General features: G+C 44.2%; 1 protein-coding gene across 1 annotated transcript in view; it reads right to left on the bottom strand.

Annotated features, from left to right (window-relative positions):
- The window catches only part of LOC135368097 (DNA polymerase delta subunit 3-like), a 25300-nt gene extending 6346 nt beyond the window's left edge, over positions 1-18954 (bottom strand). The window contains exons 1-14 of the mRNA XM_064601171.1: positions 18849-18954; positions 17924-17979; positions 17770-17854; positions 17608-17709; positions 17517-17554; positions 17396-17453; positions 11872-11910; positions 10302-10362; positions 10149-10226; positions 9879-9956; positions 5715-5792; positions 5564-5641; positions 3875-3931; positions 3673-3739 (exon numbers count right to left, since the gene is read on the bottom strand). Coding sequence (XP_064457241.1) covers positions 3673-3739; positions 3875-3931; positions 5564-5641; positions 5715-5792; positions 9879-9956; positions 10149-10226; positions 10302-10362; positions 11872-11910; positions 17396-17453; positions 17517-17554; positions 17608-17709; positions 17770-17854; positions 17924-17979; positions 18849-18893 — 920 coding nt within the window. The 5' untranslated portion in view covers positions 18894-18954. The remainder of the gene's footprint in view (positions 1-3672; positions 3740-3874; positions 3932-5563; positions 5642-5714; positions 5793-9878; positions 9957-10148; positions 10227-10301; positions 10363-11871; positions 11911-17395; positions 17454-17516; positions 17555-17607; positions 17710-17769; positions 17855-17923; positions 17980-18848) is intronic.

Genomic DNA, 18954 nt, shown 5'->3' with positions numbered 1-18954 from the left:
AATTTACAGCTCCTGAAAAAAAAATCCCAATGTTTAGCCTCTCCCTCTAACCTAAAAAAAAAAAGCATTAAGCTCCTATGCACAAGTTACACCCGATTAGGCCCGATATTTACTCCCAGATTCAAATCAGTAAAAACCAGAGTTCGAGGTAACTCGTTACAAGTAACTCGTTACTGTAACTAAGTTCCTTTTTCCGGTAACTTGTAACGTAACTCGGTACTTTTGCGCTGTGGTAACTTTCGGAGGAACTCGTTCCTTTTTCAGGTAACTTTGCCAAAGTAACTTAAGTTAAGTTCCAAGTTACTTTTAACTCGCTTTTCACTCACGTCCACATATTTTTTTGCTTTCTCCGGTTCCTTCATGGCATTTCTTGCCATAAAACGTGATATTCAATCAAAGACAGTATTTTATTCAGGAAGTGAAAACCGCTGCTATTGAAATGAAGCACCATTGTGCGCCCACAGGGAGTAAGATGCAAAGCGTTCGAAAAGACCTCTACCAGAGAAACGTCATCATGACATTGCTAGACAGACTGAAACCGAAACAAATTGGAAGGAGAGGGCTGGGTTCAACGAACGGGCACTTGTTCGCTGCCTCCCATTGCAAGAAAGTAGTACCGAGGGTCGCGTCGTATATCGTAATCCCCTCAAGACCGTGACTTTCGGGCGCGACCTTATTCACCTCTAGCTTCGAGCGTAGTTCAATTCAACCAAATTTTGGTGCTGTTGAACACTATGACGTCATTTGTTTACAAACAGGGAGATGTCTATTGTTGGACATAAACGAAAACTATCTAAGCGTGTTGCACTCCTCCGCAGGCAACTCAAGGTCTAACTCAACTGCTCACGCGCGCTGTACATGCGTAATGCTATTTTGTGTCCGAAGTAACTTGGAAGTAACTCGTTCTTTTTTTTAAGTAACTCAGTAACTGCGAGTTACATTTCAGGCTGAAGAACTTCGTTATTAACTTAGTTACATTTTGCACACGGTAACTTAACTTGTAACGAGTTCTTTTTGATGTGTAACTTCTCAATCTATGGTAAAAACAGGGTTGAACGTGACATTTCCCCAAAAACTGCTGGAACAGCTGATCGGGGGTTCTCGTCTCTCTTCCTTCTTCCACAAGGTCAGTGGTTTATTGAATGACCCAACATGTAAACAAAATGCCTTCCCCTCTCCTACATCCTAGTCAACAAGAATATCTATATGTTCCACAATATGCACATGAACGTTGCATTTTTCAAATGTTGATAATTCTTTGCGTTGCACAGATAAATACTTTGCCAATTCGTGTACCATATGTGTGCCCACCCCGTTGCATTCATTGTGATATCTCTCAGGCATACAAGCTGCGGCTTATCTGACCTAGGCGCACAAAGTTGTCCTCAGTGCTGGAAAAACAGTGCCCTGTGGCTTACCTGCGGCGCAGCAAGTACCCCTGAAAATACATTTTTTCTTGGCGCCTTTCGTCTTTAGGGCTAGACTCGGCGACACCTGCTCTTATCCCAAATTTGCATCACCAACACTTCGGGTAAAACCCTGAAAGCACACTTGGCAAAGTGCCAGTTCAGCTGCCAACGCAAGCACCGGAGCATGCTCACATTGGACAATCTCAGGTTAATCTAAGACGTGAGAAGCGCTTTTTCTTTACTTTCTGACAGATTTACAGCTCCTGAAACAAAACCCCAATGTTTAGCCCCCAATTTTCAAAAAAGCATTAGACTCTCAACCACTAGGCCCTAATTTTACTGGGTGTAGCCCTGAAACACAAGTCTCTACTTATGACTTGAGAAATCTACAAATAAGAAACAGTCACCTGTCTTGCAGTTCCAAGAGGTGGCATTATCTTTCACTTTGACTATCACTACTGACTGCAGTGAATGTCTTCTCATAGCAGTGATGGGCAAAATGCCTCAAAATTGTACTTAAAATAAGGTGCCTAGCACTAGAGATTGACCTGTTTAACTAGGGGCCAGGAAAACTGTTTTTATTTGTTGCGGCGCGCTGGTGTGCCTCTCATTTCCCGAACTATGTAATGCCCAACCTAGCATTTGGACCATTCTCAGCACTATCAATATTGAAAAGAAAGCGATTGAATATTGAATTGAAACATCAAATAGTTTTTTAACAGCCAATAAAGGTCGTGTGTTGGTCTCTGTGTGCTTGGACAGTGTCCCTGGATGTCCCAGAGTGATTTTTTTAGCAGCCGTTAGTGGGTCCGGTCATTCTCTGATGGACACTGACCAGGTGGGACCAGAAAGACAGCAGCCCACGTCAACGTCTACCTAGCAGGTGTTGTGTTTTAAGTACAATACAAAGTGCCACACTACAAATGTACTTAAAATGAAGTACAAAATCCTCGGCAAAGCCCATGATAAGTACTGTATCAAACACACTACGTCATATCGAATTTTCCGCCACAAAACGGGTGAAGACAGAGGTTGCGAAACGACACAAAACGACAGAACAGCGTTGTTACAGTTTGTGAGTCCGCTGACATGTTGGCTCGCGTTGTTTCCTAACCTCCTGTCTCTGCCTACTCTGCTGCGGACATTTCATTTCGTCGTTGCGAGACCATTAACCCCGTAACCCTTTCGAAGAATTAACCCTGCAAATATTGATTTATGTCCGCTAACGATGCACATCAAAGCGCTAGGTTTCTGAAATCCCACATTACGAATCAACTGCACCGCGAAGGTCGCGTTGAACTCCTCTGTCGCTCTCACCCCTTCACCTCCTCACCCATTTATAGAGTGATGTTTCACAGTGGAAAAAGGAGACGCACAGTCTTCCGTTTACGCCACGACACACGCGGATCTAAAGGGAGTCAGCCGCTAGAGAACGGCATTCATTATGGTCACCTTCGGGAACTTCGGGCAAGCATGCACAGCCTAAAAAATCACAGTCAGAAAAGAAAGAAAAAAAGAAAGAAGAAAAAAAGACACATTTCCTCTGAAAAAAAAAAAAAAAATAAATAAAAACCACAGCTAAAAAAAATCAACTATTAAGAAAAATGATCAAATGACGAACGTGAAAGTTTGCGTGTCGAATCCAATGCCTTACAACTATGAAGTGGGGAAGTACATTGACTGGGCTGCATGTGGTTTCTCGACCTTAATAGGAACTGAATAGAAGTTGTATTTACACATGTACAAGGTGTCAGTGTAAGCCATTACTATTTCTCAACCTATCCACCTGCGCAGAGTTCTCGTGCTGGTCTCCGAGCGAAGGTGGCTTGTTTCTCAGACGAGAGACATACAAGACAACAGGATCTAAGCGCTCCTTTGAAAAATTATTCACCGATACTTTCGAAGTCTAATGTCTGCACATCCAGCTGAGAACGTGAGTGTAATAAAAAAAAAGAAGAAAGTAAGGAGATGCAGAAGATGAGTACAGCACCCCACAACCTTAACTTGAACGCAGCTTCGTGCAGTGGAGTGGGAGGGAAACACCTCAGTTAAACTATTGGGAGAGCCCTATTCGGTTAAACTATTAATTCGCAAATGACTGAATGCGCAATTCGTGAAAACTAATACACCACCAATAAAAATATGTTGACAGTATTTCTCATCGCTGTCTCGCAGCAAAGTTAAGTGCAAACAATGGGTGCGACACTTAGCACCCTGTGAAGACCATGAACATGCATATCTCTAATGAAGGATGATGCCTAACCTGATGGCCCTGCGCTTTCTCTTCTTCTGTGCAACAGGAGATACAACATCATCCTTTGGTGTCTTTTCTAGTTAGAAAAATAATACCCTGTAGAGAAACATTTAATACGCTGTGCGAGAATAACGTTAAATATAAAATATAATTTAACAACATTTAATATTTATATATAAATATAATTTAACAAGTGCAAGAATAAAGTTACCAGATGAATCTGCTTCTTCCGATTTCTCTGCACTGTCTTCTTTCTTTGATTTCTTCTCTAGAAGATACGAAGGAAAAAGAAAAAGGGCGATGTCAAGCTCCCGGTGGTGAGTAAATCAGAGAGTGATATTAAACGGTAGGAGCAACTTATTTATTTACAGATGGTAAACGAGACTTTCATGCACGAGACTCCACGGTACAGGCACATATACTGCAAACGTATTTCTGTTTGCGATGTATTAATTTTCGCGACGACCGCTAAAAAAATCGCGAAAAATTGTACTCGCGAACACAGCTTGACATTGATCCCGCTGAAGGAAACAGACCTGGAATCGTGAAATTAAATACTCGTCAATAACTTCCCAAATGCGATTCGCAAAAAATTAATACACTGCGAATAAAAATACGTTTACAGTACACACTTGACAGGGGAGTTTTAGCATGAGAGGGTAACATGGTAATGGAAAGGGTACAAATACAGGTAAAAATCAAAAGGACATAAATACAAAAGCAGGGGTACCAGAAGTACGATGTAACGCGAGCCCAATGGATTACACAGGAAGCGAGAACGTATGTCGGCGATGTTCCAGGAATCAAATTAATTAATTTCCTTCGGATACCCCTGCTTTTGTATTTATGTTCCTTCGATTTTTTACCAGCACCTGTAACCTTTCCATCACCTTGTTACCCCCTCGTGCTAAGACTCCCCCACCAAGTGTATATGTATTTATATGTGCCTGCACCATGTTGATATTTCTGCAACCCAAACAAGCGCAGCTGTGCGCACAAAAGTCTCGATTACCATGAGTAAATAAATAAGTTGCTCTTACCATTTGATACGGTGCAATCTCACTAAACTGAATTACTGCTTTAATGGAACAACAGCCGCAAGGTTGTTTGGATTCGTATTTTATGCAATGCAAAAATTTTCCCGTCAAATATGGAACGACAATTTTTACACCACTGGGTAAAATGGAACTGACTGAAGATTTCAAAGCATCGTCGCTACACGCATGGCAGCTTGAGCTCTCCGCGTCCTCTACGGCCATGATTAGGATTAGTACAGGAAACAGTAGCAAATGCCGTATCCAACGGCATCGTGGAAGCACGCCCCTCGTGCTCTTGATTGAAGCAAGATCGAAGTTGTCAACAATTTTGAGAGTGGTTGTTACACAAAAAGGGCGCTTGCGACGAAGTAAGGGATGCCAAAAAGTACGCTAACAAGAACTCCTGGCTAAAAGGAGAAGCTGCATGATGCCTTTAGTGCTTCACGATTTCGACTGCAAACAAAAAGACTCGGACTTTGTAATGTGACTCCGAAGAGCTTAAAAATGCTCGTTACTGCGGACAAAGTGTGCCCAAAGTATCAATATCCGAATGAGTGGGCCAGTTGTTCGTGTGACGGTGGAACATCTCAATGAGGACTTAAAAGAAGTTCAAAATTCCCCGTCTTTGATGCAGTGATGTGCATAAAGACTGCTTATCGCTTCTGCTCCCCCGGAAATGACACCATTTAACGCATCGCACGCAACTCAGTAAATGGAACTCCCGATAAACGGAACAAATTTTCCAGGTCCCTCGAGGTTCCATTTAAAGTGATTCCGCTGTATTTGTTTTCTAGTAAGAAATTCAAGATACTGTAGAAATGTACGCAGAGACGAGACGTTTCACTAGTGCGAGGATGTGTTACCGGCAGGTGACGATCCCGTGTCTGCAGGCTTTGCCTTCTTCGTACTCTCCTCACTGGGATCTTTCTTTGGTTTCCTTTCTGGATAAAAAACGAGATACGCTGCAGTGATACGCCTGACACACAGTGTCTCAGGAGTGAGACGTTACGTTACCGGCAAACAATGATGCCACGTCTGTTTGTTTCGGTTGCTTTCGCTGCTGTTCGGTGGTTTCTTTCTTCAGTGACTTTCCTGGTAAGAAATTAAATACCCTGTACATATATATCTGACACACTGTTTTATAAAGGGGTAGTATCATCTCAGACCGAACAAGCCACGAAAACTTACGTTGAATAAACGCGAAAGAAGAAGAAGAAAAAAAGAGAAAATATCCGTAAGCAACTGCTCAGCACAGAAAAATAAGTGCTTAGGCATTAACATGGTTTGGGAGCTAGGGAAGAGATTGAAGATAGACCAAAAGCCATGGGACATCATGAGGAAAACTTACACACACTGGCTTGACGTAACAATGAAACAAAATGTAATATGACGTTTCGATGCCTGTTCGGACATCATCATCAGAATGAAACAAGAAACAGTATGCCATCCGAGTTCTACTTATAGCTTAGTCATGACCTTGTAGCAACCAGGTTGTGGCCCTTTGTGACTGTTACATGCGTTATCATCACGGTGAATGTGCCAAGATTCCAAAAATTTTCTTAGCCCCCATCTACGTTCGTGTGCCATGGCCTTTGCATTGTGAAAGTCAAAAGAATGGCCTGTTCTGTGTGTTTTAGCACATGCTCGACAAGTTCTGTTCATTCTGATGATGATGCCCGAAAAGGCATCGAAACGTCATATTACATTTTGTTTCATTGTTACGTCAAACCAGTGTGTGTAAGTTTTCCTCAGCTAGGGAAGGAGGAACAAACTGTATCGCAACGAACAAGGCCACCATGCGAGAGTTTCGGTACCTCCTACAACGGTATAATAATGTACAGGACCAGTGATTTCTCTTTTTGACTCCATACATTCCTGCGTTTTTATCACTTTAGGTGTGTTTTTATCTGCCTCATTTATCTGGCAAAAAATTACAAGAGTTGCATTGTAGCCACAAAAGTGCCGTAATCACTGCAAATCGCAACGCATTGAAAAAAAGTCGGTCTCGTATACCTCTTTACTGCTCCCTTATCTGTACTAGCTACATTAACTACTTGCTGTACCAGCTGCGTATTACTGTACTGTACTGATAAGTACTGTACCATACTACCGTTTACTGTACTGTACAATGACTAGTTTAGGCTGCCGAGGGAACACCGGAAAAAGAAGGCGACATGCAGCTGAAATGCTTTCCTATTCTTTGGAACATTGTGTGGCATCACGTTTGTTTGTCAGCGCCTGCGAAAGCTGTTCCTGCTGCGTGTCGCCTTGGCCTGAACTTGTAATTCTACGCCAACTATCCCAACTTTGCACTTTACTATAATCACTAAAGGCAGAATGTGGAACGACAAGGAGTGCTCAGTTTTTTTCATCCACACATGGCACATGGATTCAAGTGATGCGAACCATGGTGAACACCTCCCTTATGCATGTTTAGAGTATGTATTTAGCTTTCTGCAGGGTGAGCATACTGCAGCACATTTAATGCTGACACACGCGCAACATCTTCCCGACGGAAAAATGTGAAGGGCTCGGCTCCGAAAACAATAGGGGCAAACCTGTTACGCCCTGTGCCTGGGAAGAGCAGGTCCTTGAGGCAAACGGCTCAATTAACGCACTACTTCGACGAATCCCTGCCTGACGGATGCAGTTGCCAGCACAACAGTGTGCGCACACACACAAGCGTGGAGAGGCAATGGAAGTATCAGATGACCAAGGTGGTGTACAGGGAAAGTGTGCAACGTAATTGATCTTGTCTATTGTGGAAGAAGCAAAAACGAAAAAAAAAACGGAAAAAAAAAAATCCCCGTTATAAAATACCCTTATCCACATGACGGTCGCTTCCCTCTAACCTTGAAAGCCCAACAGTCCCACAGAATGGAAGGGCTGTTTTCACCTTCTTTCAAACAATCTATTCACGAAACCTGGCTCCATGTCTGCAGTCTCCTTTCCTTCACGAGATGTCTAACTACCGATAATTAGTGCCTGAAATTTTTAGGGCTTTACCTGATTCTCCCCCAAACAGACCTCCACCTGTTTGAAAACAAACGACGTCATAATGTTCGACAGCGCCACGAGTTTGGTAGAGTTGAACTACGTTCAAAGCTAGTGGCGAACAAGGTCGCGTCCGAAAGCCACGGTTTTGAGGGGATTACGATGGTCTCTGCAAGGGACGCGACCTTCGGTCCTACGTTTCTTTCAGTACAATTGCTCATTCGTGGAACCCAGCATTCCCCTTCCGATCTGTTTTGGTTTCGGTCTGTCTACCAACGTCATGATGACGTTTGTCGGGTACAGGTTCATTGAAGGTTGCCTAGTTGGGATAAAACCCCGTTTACACCCGACAGCTTGCCCTCACTGGGATGTCTGCAGGAACGCACTAACTGCAGTTACATCACGGTTTGTACCAAACCAGTACAATTAATAGACCTCATTTCATTACAGCCTATGCGCACGCATATGACCTCGATGTGCATGAGAGGATTATCTTCGTCTTCACTAGATGGTGTTGTACGGGGACGACAGAAGTGGGGCCAGTTGGGAGACAGCACGAATGATGCAACCTTGTCGGCCCCACTCCGGACCAGTTTTGGTCCTTTGTGCCATCCATGCGGATTTGTTTTGACGCGCACCGAGCACGATTCGTTGGAGAGCCGCCAAGAGACAACACTGCTGTCGACCCGTATGTGAAAGGGGTCTATCCGAGTAACCGAGCCTGATTAATATCCAAATTTAGCACACTGGAAGCTTTCTCCCGAAATCGCGTGCATTTAGAGCGCACGTTTATTTAGCAGATTTTTACCCCCCCCCCCCAAATTTAGAAAATAGAAAATATTTCCCAACAACTTGAGGCTCTACTGATAATTAACTTGATGTCAAATAAAGCATTCATTGCTTTGATCCCAATTCTGTTTGCCCTGCGGTTCGTCTGTTCTCCGAGAAACGAGGTGGCTAGAGGAGCGATGTCGAAGGACAAGCTGCCCAGCGTCTCCGACAGTGCCCGAGGAACCGCCGACAAATCTCAGTGTGTGGGAGGGCTTGGCAGATGTGCGTCTGGCTCGTGTCACAACAGTTGAAGTTTAGTGTTTTCCCACCAAGAAAGCGTTTTGCGCGGGTTACGCTCTGCAGCACACGTCTTGGCAACTTAGGCACCGCGGCCGTTGGATGAACCCCGTAAAACATTTTCTTGCGTGCTGGCCCGCCATAGTTTGACGGAAGCTTTTCTGTCCATGGTACCAAGCTACGCGTTATTCAAAAGCGCTCCGAATAAGCAATAAGATGACGCAAAGCTACGCTTCATCTGTTCCATAGTCCACCCGTGGATAGCCGGAACGTTGCACTGAGTGTTGTGCTTTTTGCGGCCATAATTCAAATCTGGCAACTTTTGCTGTATGAATAAAAACAGAAAAAAAAAAAAAAAAAAAAGCAATGAAAATGCAGGGCCTACTATGCTCATATATGGATTTGTGTCAAAAAGCAAATTCGTTGTCCCGAGCAAAGTATGTAATAGCATTGCAGGAGGTACTCCAACTCATACGTGGGGAGCGACTTTTTCGGGTTAAATGACTTTCTCAAATTCGGGGAGTAAAAATCGGTCACTATTTTAAAATCTGTAATTCGGGGAGAAATCGGGCGATAATAGTGCCCAATCTGCCTTTCTTTTTCTTTTTGCAGGATCGTGACCTTCCAGCGGTAATCCCCAAAGGCATAGACAGTGTTGACACGCATGGGTGTATTGCTGGGGGAACGTAAGTGACCCACGGTTACACGTGTTACACACAGAGACCTTTGTTCGTCTTCAGTGGAAACGTCGCTTGAGGATTTCATAGTGACTGGAACTCTGGGAGAAATAATCGGGTTTAACCCGAATTGGTCGGAGGTCAGTTCGAGGGGGGGGGGGGGGGGAATAACCGGGCAGAATTGGGTTTAACCCAAACAAGTCACTCCCTACTCATATGTGGTGGCCTTGTCTGCTAGGAGCCAATTTCACCCTCCTCCCGTATCTCCCAAACCATGTAGCGTGAAAAACTTCCAAAAGCATTAAATTTTTCTTTACTCAAGAATTGTTTCAACATATATTTTTGTTCGCTTTCTTTTCCTTTTTTTTAATCACGGAGAAAATTTCACGGCTTTTCCGGTTTGCAGCAGAACTACTTGAGCAAGAGAACGCTACCTTACCGGCAAACAATGATGCCACGTCTGCTTGCTTCCCTTTCTTCGTAGGGTCTTCACTGGAATCTTTCTTAGATTTCTTTTCTGGGTAGAAATTAGGTATTCTATAGAGACACCATATCACCAGCAAACACTGATGCCTCATCTGCTTTGTTCTGCTATCCTTTTGCTGCTGTACTTTGGTTTCTTTGTTACATTTCTTTTCTCGAAAGGAATTAACTACCCTGCCGAGATATACGTCCAATGCACCGTTTCGTAAGTGTTAGAATATATTACCAGCAAACAATGACGCCACATCTGCTTGCTTCGCTTTCTTCGGCTGCCCTGCACCAGCTTCTTTCTTTGTTTTCTTTTCTGAACATAAATCGAGTACACTGTACAGACACGTTCCACACGCTGGGTTCCATATTGGTGAGAACATAGTATTACCGGCAGACGACGGTGCCACGTCTACTTCTTTCCGTTTCTTTGGCTGCTCCACGCCGGCTTTCTGTGGGAAAGGAACATCATCAATAGAGCTGTATAGGATGACCAGAGAAGGTTGGCTATACTAAGTGCTTCCCCCTATGAAGCAGTATCTGAAACTACCCCTACCAGCCTGTCCTCGTAAGCTTGCTCGCTTATCTCTTTTTCGTAGAGTATCCTATTGCAACGATCTCACCCGTGTACGCACCCCTCACCATTACGTACCCATCTGTATCCCTTATGTGTAGGGCCTGACTTTTTAGGGTTAAACCCGTATCCGCCCGATATTTACCCCCCGAACGAAATCTGTAAAATTCGGGTTTAACCCGAATCTACCCGAAAACGTCCGGGTCGCGTGGCACACTCATAAGCGTGCATTAAAAATAAAGTTTGATAACATTGCTAAACATTAGTTCCATGTTAAGACAAATTTTTATTAAACAAAAAAAAAAAAAAATCACCCGAATTCCTGACGACAGAATATGCCGTAACGGGATTTAACCCGAATACACCCGAATTTTCAAACGAAAAATATCACCCGATATTTACCCCCCGAATTTGGCCAAAAATAAAACCCGAAAAAGTCAGGCCCTACTTATGTGTCATCGCCCACGTGTACCCCCCCCCCCCCCCCCCCCCCACCGCCTGGATCACTTTCAAAAAGTTAAAATTCATCACACCAATACTACTAGTTTGTTCTCAGTCTCCTTTTTTCATTGCACCGCACTTGACTGGAACAGGTCACCGTGTGACACTGCTACCATACAAGGTCTCCCCCTTTTCTGGGATTCCATTACAGAGTTATTTTCTACGTAAGAACCACTACACCCATTTTCACCCCCACGCTCACCTGTTTTCCCATTATATTATGTGCTACGTCTTATGTGTTAATCGTTGCTGTTATTATTTATTTTGGTGCTCGTTTTGCATTTTTTATAATTTTCCTCCACTGTGCACTTACATGCTCACTGTCTGTGACACTGCCCTGCGTATTACATTCTGCATTCTTTTGGGTGCCCAGTAGGACCTTTGCAACCTTTTGTACGTTTGCTCCATTTGTGCGTCATGCCCTCATTTTGCGCACTTGGGGGCCTGACCGATGACCACGATACTGTAAATCCCACATAAAATAATTTGACACGTCATCCGACTCGAGCAGTGACGAGAACGGACGTTGGACATTGAGAGTGTGCCGCAATTTGTTCTCTAAAAAAAAAAACAAAAAAAAAACACACAAAACATCACTCGCACGAAGCAATCTGGCCTAGAGAAAACAAATGCCGTGCTGGCGTCCCATAGAGCCACGGGGTGCCTGGGCAGCACCTCTCCTCCTCTCGGGACGGCGTTCTCCACTTAGGGAGACGACGAGGAGAGATTTCTTCATTTTTTTTAGATCGATCAATTAAATCTTAATTAGGGAGTGATTATTTTTGTATTGGAATCTCCTACAGAAATGGCCCTCCAGTAATGCCAGTACTTGCCACAAAATGCAACAATTAAGAAGGCGCTGCTTCGGTAACCCTCACAGACGTACCTCAGCGCTTTCGACCAATCTCTCTGCCTTCTCTGGTGCCTGAAAGAAAAAGAGAAAGAAAACAAGTTTAAGGGGGAATCACTTCTGTGCAAGACAACAGAGAATGTTTGTTCGCACAGCGCTCCGAAACGGAGTAAAATATCGTTGAAACAGACACACCAGCGTGGTCTCCTGGCTTTGCCCTTGTCAATCACACGTGTAGGATTCAAATTATTTTTACTCATTATCATTATATATTATACAGGGTGTCCCAGAAAACGTGTCATTGAATTATAATAAAAAAAACTACGCCACCTAGAATCACGCGGTCAACAGCATTTGTTCTTATTAGGTTTTTGCCACCTCCTAATGTGAATGTCATGTACTCCAAGTTTAATTATGTAAATATTTGCAAACTGAACTAGGAAATTTGCCAAGTAAAGGTCACTTTTTTACCCCACCAATGTGAAAAGCGTGTCTAATTTAGTCAGGTTAATGATAATTGACAGTGATATTCAGGAGCTATCCCATCGGAAAAAATAGTCGAATATCATGCTTTTCGGAGCACCGGACCATAGCGCTCGATGACTTTTTGAGCGCAATCGCTCTCAGTTCGACGAAAGGAGGTTCCGAAGCAGCCCACAGAGTGATAATAGAAAAAGTAACAGTTCCTAAAATTGGGAGAGGGAAAGCATTATCCCAGCGAAAGTCGGACGTGATAAGCCGTGCCTGTTTTATCTCTTTCTGCGATGTCGGGGAGGGCTGGGTTTCCAACCTCCTTTTCTCGGACCGACAACGATTGTGCTGAAAAATTCATTGTGCGCTATTCTGTCCGACCTCCGTAGAGCATGATGTTCGGCTATTTTTTCCGATGGGATAGCTCCTGAATATCCCTGTGAATTATCATTAATTTGACTAAATTAGACACGCTCTTCACATTGGTGGGGTAAAAAAGTGACCTTTACTACACAAAATTCTGACTTAACCTCGCAAAAGTTTACATAATTAAACTTACGTTAGACGACATTCACACGAGGAGGGGGCAAAAACCCAGTAAGAACAGATGCCATTGACCGCATGACTCTAGGTGGTGTAGTTTTTTTTATTATACTTCAATGACACGTTTTCAGGGACACCCTGTATATATTATCATTCATTATATTATTCGTTGGAAGAAATGTAGAATTCCAGGACTATCCATAGTCGGTTTGTACTGAGCCCGAATTCGCAAATATTTTAGTGCTCAGCACCCCATCGAGATGGCAGCGAATGTTTGAGACGTACCAAACTTTAATTTATTAAAAATCAACGTTGAGGCGTTCATTCCTAATACCTGGTGGAGCCCTGTCCTCCTAAAAGTACACCAACGACTACAGAAAAGCTAAGAGAACACGCCAGTACCAATCTTATGAAGATAGTTTAGAGCGTTCTCGTGTCTTGCGCGAACGAAATTCACCCATGGATTTCCGAACAAGTGATACCCCCTTAAACAATGATTTATCTCATACGCATACCCACCAAACTGACAAACTCAAAATTCTTGAGACTGTCCGTACCGCGACGGGTGGGGGTGGGACAGTATGCTTAGGGCCTGACTTTTTCGGGTTTTATTTTTGGCCAAATTCGGGGGGTAAATATCGGGTGATATTTTTCATTTGAAAATTCGGGTGTATTCGGGTTAAATCCCGTTACGGCATATTCTGTCGTCAGAAATTCGGGTGTATTCGGGTGATTTTTTTTTGTTTAATAAAAATTTGTCTTATCATGGAACTAATGTTCAGCAATGTTATCAAACTTTATTTTAATGCACGTTTACGAGTGTGCCACACGACCCGGATGTTTTCGGGTTAAACCCGAATTTTACAGATTTCGTTCGGGGGGTAAATATCGGGCGGATACGGGTTTAACCCTAAAAAGTCAGGCCCTAAGTATGCTCTATGCAGTAATTCTGCGAACTTGAAATCTCGGGCTCTCAGATGTCACATCCCGCATGACTACGGCCGTTTCGGTGGTTTTCGTCCGTCTACATCTACAGGCCTTCAACGCAAAGCTTCGTCCCGCTTTGCGAAGGTCTTTGAGAAGAAGAGCGATCACACGTTGTCACATGGGCTTAACCGAGATTATGCCTAACCGCGATTACAAGAATTAACTGCGAACACAGTTCGCTGCTGCCACACGCGCGGTTCCCGACCCGGTCGCCAACGAAAAGGAAAACAACGAGGAAGCGGGTTCCACGTGGTCTTTTTGCTTTTCGTCACTCAGCAATGATGAACTCCGCTCATCGTTGAAGTATGAAAACAGTAGTTACCGATACTTTTTGTTTAGATTATCTATCTTCAACCGCACCTGCTTTGCAGAGTGTGGGCCTTCGCTGGCCGTTAACGTTGCGTTCAGTTGACCTGCCATCGCGGCACAAACGGGCACGTTGTGCCTATTCGAACGCGAGGCTGTCCGATTATCCTCCCAAACGCGTAACAGGGCTTGCGTTGTTGCGTCAGACGAAATGATGCTCTTTTGAGAAGACATTTCTTCACAAAGTGCGCAACACACAAAGGGAACGGGCGCCGCCATTCTCGGTTAGTTGCCCTTAACAGAGGTTTCCGAGCTTGGTTACCACAAACCGCGGTTCGTGCGCTAACACGGTGGTTACGTCAGCCGTGAGACAGTCGCGAACCGCGGTTAAGACTGCACGTGTGACAAGGGTATCACGCTCTGCAGAAGGGTGTGCTCGACAAAAAAAAAACAGAATAACGTGAAAAGGTACTTGGCATGCATGACAAACATGTGCAGGTAGGTATTCCTTCTCTTTGGAGAATTCCGTCGGAGAAGACGATGCTACTGAATGAATTCGTTTTTGGGGTCAGACCCGATCTTTTACGATAGTTACTCCCGAAGAAATTTTCAAGAATTCGGGTAACACTCGACATCTACCCAAGATCCTCGCAGTCCTTCAACTTGTCGTTCTCAGTTAGCCGCTGGAAAAATGAATCACGATATCAGCAAAGAGAGCTATTTGTTGCAACCTATTTGTCTTCCATTTATGATACTGTTCCGCCGGAGATGAAGAAGAGCTTTTGTGGAGCCCGGACAAGCGTTTGAGCACCGTGGCCTGATAGTGGCTAGATAGATGCCTTGGATAGATGACGTGGATAGATGCCTTCGAAGCAGTATTATGTAACCCCAAACGCCCGGAAATATAGGCAGTAAAAACGACGAAAATAGGCAGGCATTTAGGGCCTCAAAAACACCAAAATAGGCAATAAAATGCAAAAACAGGCACGTCAATGCGGCACGCTTTTTGGCTTTGTTAGCGTTTCAGGATGCGCCATCCAGGAAGACGTGCTCATTTAAAGGCCACGGTACAGTAAGAGCTTGGATTTATGGTTCATGAATGCTGAGGAGGCCTAGAACCGAGCTATATTGAATAATACTTTTTCTCTGGGCTCGATGATCTGGAAAGACCAAAAGAGGGCAAATCTTTCGGTTAAATGTGCATTACACCTTCTAGCAAACCAAGGCACTGAAGGAAACCAAACGCAAAAAAAGAAATTATAATAAAAATAAAAAGGGCACAAACACGCAGAAACAGTCGCACTTTCACCCCTAAAAAAGGCTGTTACGCCACCTAAAATTGCTAAAAAAAAAGAAAGAAAATGCCACAGTTCAATAGAGCCGATAAAAAGGGAGGCAACCCAGAAAATGTTTCATTTTGGTCGTTTATAGGCATTTACAGGCGAATGCCTCGAATTCTGGGCCCTAGCCATCGCTGTCCAATCATCTCAGCCAACTGTAAACGACGCTCACCTCACGGGACCATCCTGTATGGTTTCAGTTGAGACAACGACGACATTGTATGTCTGCTGTCGAAATCCGTTTAAATATGGCAAAAGGCAAATTGTAAGCGATGGAGGGAAAAAGAGAATATGTGACACACACAGCGTCAAGGAATCGTTCAGTACGCAGCAGCTCGCAAAATGTCACCGACAGGGACATTTCTTTACCAAGAAAAAGCTCAGAGAGGAAAACGTGCTCCAGTAACCATGCTGACAGTCAACAGAAAGGGCTCAACAGAGGTTGTTGTTCGTAGGATTCTCTGTCAACTGTTAGATACAATCTTGTCTCCAGGTCATATTAAAACATATTTCATGGCCAAGTATGCAAGGTCGCTCGCACATTTTGTAGTTTGCTCGCAAAAGCACGTCCGCGAATCGGCAACATGCACCGTGTACGAGGTCACGGCCAGTCCACCTCGGAGGCGGGTCATAGCAGCCGCCTTTCACGCACGTCCGTGGTTAATATAGAATTTATTTATTTTTTCATTTTCATTTCCGCAGAAATGTGGGCCAGGTACAAAAGGCATAAAGCCTGACGAGGTACCTGGACCAGGAAACAATAACAATAACAGAAATAACATGAATAACATGCAGTCGGTGATTATATAATTACTAGGATTGTATTCAACATAAAATTTCTGGTTATTTTAACTACAAGTCAAGACAAAACATAACAAGTACACATGACAACGTGCGACGGGTTAATCTTATGTCATAATAGACTGATATTGATGTCAGATTCTAAATATGATCGGAGTACACGCTTGAACTGGGTCTGTGTACAATGGAGGTCCAAAAAACTTGAAAACTTATTCATAAAAAGTGCTATTACGTACGGCAAAGCCTGTTTACCGTGGTTTGTTCGAATCATCGGTACAATGCACTTCCTGCTTTCTCTTATATTATACGGCGAGATTCTCGTAGAAAAGTCTGTTTTTCCATCTTTTAACAACCTGTGAATATGAATTCCTAGTTTCAGAATGAACATGTGAGGTACAGTTAAAACACGCGCATTCGCAAAAAGTTCTGTGGAACTAGTCAAAAAGTCGGCATTGGTAATGAGTCGCACTGCCCTCCTTTGCAGTACATGCAATTTAATAGTTTCGCAATTTAATAGTTTTCGCAAGAATAGTTTCGCTATCTGAACCATTTTCAACTTCATATTCCAGAGGGTGAATGTTTTAGTACGGAGGAACTAATTGAAATCGACCGCAGGCTCGTTAGATATGCTTTCATGTTCCCTTTAAATTCCATCAGTCTCAGGCAATACTATTAGGCAATACAACGACCTACCAGATTATGATGACCATGTCATAGGCACCCCTTCCCAGCGCCACATTTAAAAGCTAGCGGTGGCACTGCTCATCGGCCCGTTTACGGCTTCCTCAAATTCTACAATACTTTGTACTTCAGCTTACCTTAGTATTTTTGCACAAGCAATAGGTGTCTTACAAGAGATGCTTTTTTTTCTAAAGTTGATTATCATCATGATCAGTCTAAGCTTTTTCATAAGAGCCGCTGCTGTCGTCTGCTGCGGCGGACATACGCTCGCTCCATCACGTTCGTATACCAATTTCTCATTGTCCAATCACGATGTCGATCCTGCGGGCCAACGAATAGCGCCCCTAGCGGATCGCGCGGATGGGCTCCTCGTAGGGGTTGCCGATTATGACGAGGTCGTTATAACCTATCATGTCATGGGCGACACTAACCGGCTCTGCACGAGGGGTTCCTGTTCGTTGAATGGGCAAACAGGGTGTCTCGATGTACCTGCAATAGGAACGTGCTGCTCTAGCATGATGGAAAAAGTACACGTCGGTTATAATCACTCACTCGGGGTTGGTTTCCGTTTGCAAGTGCTCTTCGGCATCCTGTAGAAGAAACTCAATAGAAACGGGTCATCCTTACTAAAAAGACGTCTTACCGGTAAATTGGCAGGGCAGACGCTGTACAAATGCACGCCTGTCACGGAAGAAAGTTTCTCCCTGGCCTGTCGGACGGAGGCTGTTAAGATGACACGATACGACTGAGAGGGGGAGAAAGAAAATGGACGTTAACTGGCATGAGGCCACGGCACGGCACATACCCCGTCCCTGGTGCCGGTGATGATGGAATGTCCAGCGACGTTGCCATCTTCCGCTTTTTGTTTCATGAGGAATTGCCGCAAGCATCTGTAATAATGAAGCTTGAATTGGTGCACTCCTGCGGCGCAATACGAGCCGTGCACCGAGTTGTCTTACTGTTTCGCAGTGTTTGGATGGCCACCCAATTTCCAGCTGAGCCATTTGTAAGTTACCTAGAGCAACAAGTTTGTGAAATACGGGGCAAAGAAGGTGGAACATTTTGAGCTAGAATTCGGGGGAGCTTTACGCAAGTACGAGAAGTACCTACAGGGTGTGTGCAGAAAAACGTAACCCGCATTTTTACATGTAACTCGTCTACTTACCCGAGGAACTTCCGGTGGTGTACGATGGCGCATTTATGCGCGTGAAAGCTGCAAAAAAAACCTGGAAGCTATACTCAGCGTGAAAAAAAAAAAAAAAACTGAGTGCTAAAACATCGGCTTCCATGCGTTAGAATAGGCGGGCAGGACAGTGCATGGTAGTGCACAGTGCCCTCAGGAGAGTTATGTGTAGACACCGCTAGGGGCACTACCGATGAGCATCCATGTGGGACATCGTTTTGATTTCTCCACCGATAGCCCTCCTAGCGGTACTTGAACACAACTCTCCTACGTCCGCCGTGTTGCCCTATTCTGATGCACGGAGGCCAACGTTTTCGTTGCTCTGTTTGTTTTTTAAGCTGAGTATGGCTTCCACGATCTTTCTGCGGGTTTCGCACGCATAAATGCGCTATCGTGCGCCACTGGAAGTTCGTCAGTTAGGTACACAACGAGCTAATTGCCTAAATGCGGGTTTCGTTTTTCTGCACATACCCTGTAGAACAAATCGCGCTTGTTTTATAGGGTGTTGTAGGAAGCCACAGCTGGGACATAACCCGGCAGCATGATACTGGGTTTGGAATTAGAGAGACGAATGAACAGCGCAGGACAAGCTCGCGTTGTGCCATTTGTGCTTTTGTTTAGGCTCCTCAAAAGGTATCCCCGGGAAAGAAGCAAACAAGCGCGCGATTTCATGGGCTACTCTGGAACAAGAAGCTTCATACCACACGACGATCATAGAACACAGCTTTCTCCAAAATTTCCTCCATTGCTTGCACCTTTATAACTTCACCGAGACCGCCCAAAGTTATGCCAGTGTTGCCAGTGCCA

The sequence above is a fragment of the Ornithodoros turicata genome, chromosome 9 (assembly GCF_037126465.1).
Source record: "Ornithodoros turicata isolate Travis chromosome 9, ASM3712646v1, whole genome shotgun sequence".
In the NCBI taxonomy this organism is placed as follows: Eukaryota; Metazoa; Arthropoda; class Arachnida; order Ixodida; family Argasidae; genus Ornithodoros; species Ornithodoros turicata.
This window is presented reverse-complemented; position numbering and strand designations above follow the sequence as displayed.